The sequence below is a fragment of the Fukomys damarensis genome, unplaced genomic scaffold, assembly GCF_012274545.1.
Source record: "Fukomys damarensis isolate Sample0158 unplaced genomic scaffold, DMR_v1.0_HiC HiC_scaffold_26, whole genome shotgun sequence".
Lineage (NCBI taxonomy): Eukaryota > Metazoa > Chordata > Mammalia > Rodentia > Bathyergidae > Fukomys > Fukomys damarensis.
The window spans coordinates 20,133,991-20,140,932 of NW_022900938.1; the positions used below are offsets into that span (position 1 = coordinate 20,133,991).

The window sequence follows — 6,942 nt, forward strand, 5'->3', positions numbered from 1 at the left end:
GGACAGTGTTCATAACCAAGTCCTGCTAACTTTGTACTTAATTTCCTATCTCCAGGAAATACCCAGTTATACCCAGACTGAAAAATATCAAAAGAACAAACAAAAAAGCAAAAAGCAAAACCAAAACATGACCTAGGGTACACAAAGAGGGCTCTAGTAACAGCCAGACTGCCTTCTGTTTGGCCACTTTCTGTGGCTGCCATGTATTCCCTTTGAGTTTAACAACAAAATTAGGTTTTATTAAATGAAAATCGTTTGCAGTAACAACAAAGATCCTTCCCAAACATGAAACATTACTTGGTGAAGTCAGGTTTGCCTCCCATAGGGCAGTAGGCCCTTGTTTGGAGGGGATTAATCAATAAATGTCTTCTTTTGAAAAGAAAAACTAAACTCACGGTGAAGGGGGCAACAGAGGGTAAATTCAGAGATGGAAGACCCAGTAACTTGTTAATTTAAAATTTTAAAATCAAAGCCGGGACTGCAATTTGCTGCGGTTTGGCCTGACATCTCAAGACGTGAGGTAGTCCGAGGAATACACTTTTCTAGTAAAACTATAGTTAATTTAAACCCAATAAAGTTCAATCTGTTGGCCGCGTGAAGTAAAGGAGAAAAACGATTTGTTTATCTGCTTATCTCCGTTTCTCAGAGCTCACAGTCTTTAAGGGGAATCCATGTCGTGGTCAGCAGTGAGACAAAAGGATGGGAAAATAGAAAGTCAGAAGGATGAAGGCTAAGAAAGTGCCTAAGAATGGAGGAGGCGTACAGAGGCAGGCAGAGGATGGGAGTGGTCGGCGAGGCTTCAGCCAGGCGTAACGCAGTTCCCCCGTCTGGCGCTAGATGTCCCTGCAAGTTCTCGCGTTGCATCTGAGGGCAGAGGAGCTGGAGGCTGGCGACTGGTCTGAATAGCTCGGTCCAGGAAGAAAGTACCTATGCAATTCCTCACCTGTAACGGTCCCCGAGTGGCGCGGGATCGCAGGGAGAGAGGGAGAAGGACAGAGAAAGCAGCACCCTGCCAGACTCAGGCAGACAGAGCTAGAGGCTTGCCTGCCAAGGACAGGAGCAGTGGAAGTCAGGCCTGGATCATCAAGCCCTCATATTCCCTTATAAACCGAAACCTGCAGCCCTGAGGATTGCACTTGGTCTACAGAAAGTGTGCCCAGGATCCGCAGCGCAAGCTCTGGCTGTTCTGCTGTCCCACTCGCACGCCGCAGTTCCGTGCTGGGGCAATTGCGTCTCGACGCCGATCTGCGATGGAGGAGGCCCTGGCTGCCCGGAGCCAGGCAGCTGCCAGGAAGAGGAGAGCCAGGCCCGGCCGCCCGCAGGGCTCCTCTGTTACCAGCGCACCTCCGCTGGGGCATCTGAGACAGATTATTACCTTCAGTCTCAGGCCAAAAACGTTTATCACTGCATCTCTGAGGACCTACTGCTGAACTAGAAACAAGTATTTAGTTTGAAGGCTGAACACAAAAATTAGGTTTCACTCACGTCATTCTTACTTTAGGGGGGGGAAAAGTGCTTTTCAGACCAGATGGATCAAGTTCTTCCTTCGCTGTACCTTACAGCCCATCTTCAAAAATCCCTGCTCAGGCCAAAAACGTTTATCACTGCATCTCTGAGGACCTACTGCTGAACTAGAAACAAGTATTTAGTTTGAAGGCTGAACACAAAAATTAGGTTTCACTCACGTCATTCACACTTTAGGGGGGGGAAAAGTGCTTTTCAGACCAGATGGATCAAGTTCTTCCTTCGCTGTACCTTACAGCCCATCTTCAAAAATCCCTGCCAAGCTACAGGAGCTTAGATTGGTTTGAATTCTTGTTTTTTTTTTTTGTTTGTTTGTTTCTTTGTTTTGTACTGGGGATTGAACTCGGGTCCTTCCCCTTGCAAGGCAGGCCACTGAACTGCAGAGCTAAATCCCCAGCCCTGGATTCTTGTTTTATTGAGTGTGTCCTGCACCTTGGTAGTGGGTAGGAGGACGAAAGTCATCAGAGACTTCGTCTAAAAACCCAGGGCCTCTGATGAGCCGGTTCCCAGCCTCGGCCTCTACATTTTGGGTGAAGTGGGAGTTCCAGGTATTTCATCCACAAACATTAACATTACTGGGTTCATCTCTCTACCTTCTCCACAGGCTCCATGTTTTCCAGTAGGCCTGAATTTAAATATGACAGGCACCACGAGAAAAACAGGAAATACTACCCCAAAACTTTGAACTACATCGTGACATGTATATCATTGAAAATGAGTTTAAAATCGTGGACAAGTCGCTGAACTCCTCTGTGTCAAAGGTTTTTCATTCTTGAAAAGAGGGGGAATATAATTTCATAGTTACTGTGAAGTTTAGAAGAGATAATACATGTAAAAAGTAACTACATAGTATGTACATTATATAAAGAGTCAATATTACTACTGGCAGTGGTTGTGGAATGTAAATTACGGGTCATTAAGTATTTTTTTTTCTTTTTTTCCACCAGGGATCAAACTCAGGACCTTGCACTTGCCAGGCAGGAGTGGCACTACTGAGCTCCATCCCTGGCTAAGGGTCATTAAATATTGAAATGGAATGTTTGCTGTGCTTCGTGAAACATTTATTATTATTATTATTATTATTATTATTATTATTTGTTTTTTGACACAGGATCTCACTATGAAGTTCAAGTTGACCTTGAACTCACTACATAGCCGAGGCTGGCCTTGAACTCTTGGTGATCCTCTTGCCTCAGCCTTTGGAGTGCTGGGATTATAGGTGTGAGCCACTACACCCGGCTTCATGAAATATTGTCAAACGCAGTTTAGAGAAAGATTACAGTTCTCTATTATTTTGAATAGTTTCCCTGACATGGTCTCGAATCCACTTTTCCTAAAAAATGCTAGAGATGAATATTAGTGATCTTCAAAAGGTGTAAAATAATTCCCAAAACCGCTAATGAATGAAGGTGACGCCGAAAAATGGTGTCCCCCCTTTTCAAGAAGCTGAGGTCGAGTTCGGCGCAGTCTTTGGAACCAGAGGCGCTGGGTTGCTGAGGAAAGGGAAGATGTGGGAGTCCCGCGGGCAGGGACACTGAGGACGAAACCACGGTCCGCTCCTCCAACCCCAGCGGCGGCTTCTGCGATTGAAAAGCTGCTCACAGCCTCCGAAACCGCGAGGAAAACAGATGGGGGCGCCAAACGACAGCAATAAAGGCACCCGCGGATTTCCGCCCAGGCAGCGCCCTCACGCGCCCCCACCGCCACCAGGGCCTCGGCTCGACCAAAGTGCCCCAGTTAGTCCCCAGGGCGAGGCCGGCCCGGCTAGGGGGAATGACCCACCCCGGGTCACTGGGACGGCGACTGCGGAGACCGGTGGAGGCGGGTGTGCAACTTAGGAGCAGGTGGAGCGTCTGCAGCGCTGCGCTCCAGCCGCTCGAATGGCCCGGAAGCCCGCGGCAGGACAGCTCGGAGGGCTCGGGGCTGGGCGCCTACCGGGATAGGGGTCAAGGTGGACTCCAGGCCACGTCCTCGTCGGAATCCTGGACGCCCACTCTGGGTTCCCAGCCTCCTCTCCCCGCCTCCTGACGCTAAACACCGCGTGCCTATTGAACTTTGCGTTTATTACCTTAAAGAGGTGGAATTGATTTTCTAAGCAAACCTTGAGCTGCCGAAGTAAGTTGGCGCCAAGGGGAACAGGAGAGAAACTTCTGGCGTTGACTATACGTGTGTGTATATGTGTATAAATGTACCTCACACCTCGCCTCCCCTTACATTCCTGAAGCGCCCCCAGCGGGTCCAAGGTTAAAAGGAAAGCGCCAATAGACGGATGGGCAAATCGATCCTGGGTTCGCCCCTAACACACCCCGATGTGCTGGGTGTGTCGGAGGGAGGGAGGAGGAGGCCCGGGCTGGGGTCGGAGTTGGCGCTGGTTGCGGGATGCAGGACCCGCGTCCAGATTGCCAGAGTCTCCCGCCCTTCTCGGAAGCTCAAGGGCTGGACCCTCTGTGTCCTGTCCCTGTCCTCGCCGGGCCTCGCCTTGTCGGCGAATCTCTCCCGCTCGCGCGCCTGGCGGGCGGACCCTGCGCGGCTAAAGTCGGGGAAGGGTGGGGCGCAAGCGCGGGAGGAGATGAGGAGCGGCCTTCGGCGAAGATTGATCTTCGTTAAAATGGTTGCCACCGGCGTCATTATGACCATCAAAGTTATCGCCAAGAGGCTCAGCCGCCAACCTCAGGCCGCAAGGAACTGCAGCAGGGTTGGTCCGCGACTCTCCGCTCCGGGACTGAGCGCCTCGCACACCCGGGGCCACAGGTAAGGGGCCGCGGGGCCGGAGGGGAGGCAGGAGAGGGGCCCCAGAAGAGCCGGGCGGGGCAGGGAGGGCAGAGACAGGGTAGGGGGAGAAGGCTGAGGCTCCTCTTTCCCCTCTGACCTCAAAATCTGGCTACTTTTCCACAAATGCTTCTATTAGAGGAGGAAGGGGGAAAGGTGTCAACGTAAAAAGTGGATTCAGAGCAGTCTGTATGGCGTTATAAAGTTAGCTACTGAATTCTGCTATCAAATCGTCCAGTCTAGTTCATTCCCTAGGGAAAATGCGTAGGCGAGAAGGCTATCCATCAGCAGGATTATAAAACTAAAACAAAAAAACAAAAAAACGGGGACTTGAAGTTCTGAACGCACTCTGCAAACAGTGTTAGAAAATCAGAGAGGACCTAATGATTTCCGTGTGGAGGCGCGGGCCGCGCGTATCTCTCTGCCACGTAGCAAAAAAGCGTTTTCAAAACTCTGCAAGATACATCCCCCCACCCGCCCCCGTGGTGGGAGGAGAGCATCCAGGCTGAGATGAAGTAGAGGGGGAGAGAACTCAGCGTCCTATTTGTTAAATAAAATACATATTTGGTTCTGAAAGCAGAAAGATAAGTAATCCAGACAGGAGCAGCATAAGGTCTTCTCCTTACGCAACTCTTCCTACATCCTCCCCTCCCCCCTTACGCCCCCAGCTTGTAAATGTTTAAAAAAAAAAAAAAAACCTTCCCGAGGATCTACTCTGGAAAATCAAAGCATTATCTATTATTTAACACGTATCTGTGTCCATGGAAAAATGAGGAAAGAGCTGCATGATTAGGACCTAAGGGGCAACCCAGCAAACTGAGAGCGTAATGATGCCCCTAAATGAAGGGGGAAATGTGCCGCGGAGCGCTCTATTAATCAGACTGTCAATTTCACCCCCGAGGCCAAACCCCCGGGCGAGCAGAGCTGGCTCGGAGCGGGCAAAGGACCGGAGCCTTCTTCCTCACTTCTTGTCTCTTCTCATCTCCTACCTGGATCTATTTGTCTGCTCTGAAGTCGCCTTCATTACCCACTGACAGGAGCGTGTATTTATTTGCTTATAAACCTGTTACAATAAATGATTATTCGAACGGCGTCATTCGTACCTTAATGACGAGCGGGCGCTACTTTTTGATGAATGACATCTCAGGCTCGGAAGGATGTATGGGTCATTTTGACCAGTCATTCCCTCGCTCTGGCATCCCACAATTTTTCCGCCTCCGTCCAAAAGAGATAATAATATTTAGAGGCGCTTGCTGGGACTGAATGAGAATTAGCCCTAGGCACAGCCCATCATTAGGACGGGACAGCCAGGCCACTGTGACATTTTTTAGAAAGCTGAGATGATGGAAAGAATAAGAAAAGAGATGATTCTGATGGAGAGAGGGCTGCATAGCCCTACGGCTGGCAAGAGGTTCTCCAATTTGTCTGACTCCGCTGGCAGTGCTGTGCTCGAGGCCCTGGAAAATTCGCAGCACCCGGCTCGCCTCAGCCCGCGCCTATCGTCCGCCCCCCTGCACGGAGCTCTGGGAGACCTCCCAGCCAAGGGCAAATTCGAAATAGATACTTTGTTCAACCTGCAGCACCCGGGCAGCGAAAGCACCGTCTCCTCCGAAATCACCTCAGCCACCGAGAGCCGCAATCTGCGCTCCCCCGGCGGCCTGGGCGCCGCGCCGCTCAAGGAAAACAATGGCAAAGGTAACCTCGCGCGCAGTCCCATCCTTCTCCTCCTCCGCGGCCCACACCCTCCCGTCCTTCCCCGTGCGTTTGCCCCCCTCTGCCCCTCCGCCAGCAAGCTGCACCGAGCTGGCTCTGGCGGAGAAGAAACGCAGGCAAGGGACGGTGCTCTCCGGCCCTGCTCCTGTGAGCCCTCCAGCCCTCCAGCGCAAAAGGCCTTCGGATCCTGGGGCGCCAGGCCCGCGCGCCCTGGCTCCCGAGCCCCAGAAAATGTCTCTGCGTGCCGGTTTAGGAGCTGGAGAGCGCAGGCAGACTCCTAGCAGGCGGCCGAGTCTCTCTCACGGGCCGGCGCCCTGGGCAACTACTCTGAACTCCTTGCCTCGGGCCCTTCAGGGCCGGGTGGAGGGGTGTCCTTCTGGGTAAGTCGGAGAGCTTGGCCGGGCGCCTCCGCGAGACTTAGGCCAGCCTAGAGAGAGTTGAAAAGTAGATTCCACCCCCTCCATGGCTCAGGTTTGAGCTGCCGAAGTCTTGCAAATTTTAAAATATTTTAAAGTAAATTCAAAAGACTGTCAGATAAAGGTTCGAGGCCGTACAAAAAGCTGCCCCTGAGAGTCAACAGACAAAACCACACCTTAAACTGTTCCCCGAGGTAGGCGTTTTCCCTCCGCCAATTTTGCTTCCCAGTGGAAATTTTCTAATTGTTAAAAAACTCCCTAATTCCGTTCCTATTATTTGATTATGAAGGCCTCCCCAAACTTTATTGATTTCATTAAAGGCAGCAATTTGTAAGCATGACAGACCCCCATCAATCCCGACAGCTACGGCGCTTCCTGACGCGATTTCCCCAGTCTACGAGCAGCGCCGGCCCCGGGGCTCCCCGCCCCGACTGCGACTCATGCGCTCTCGGCTGTTTGTTTGCCAGGGTACGCGGAGAGCGGCTCTGCGGCCGGCACCACGACGTCAGCGTCGAGCTCG

General features: G+C 51.6%; 1 protein-coding gene across 1 annotated transcript in view; it reads left to right on the forward strand.

Moving 5' to 3' along the window:
- The first annotated feature begins 5,633 nt into the window (after nucleotides 1-5,633).
- Nucleotides 5,634-6,942, forward strand: part of Evx2 (even-skipped homeobox 2) — a 1,762-nt gene continuing 453 nt past the window's right edge. The window contains exons 1-2 of the mRNA XM_033756363.1: nucleotides 5,634-5,988; nucleotides 6,890-6,932. Coding sequence (XP_033612254.1) covers nucleotides 5,634-5,988; nucleotides 6,890-6,932 — 398 coding nt within the window. The remainder of the gene's footprint in view (nucleotides 5,989-6,889; nucleotides 6,933-6,942) is intronic.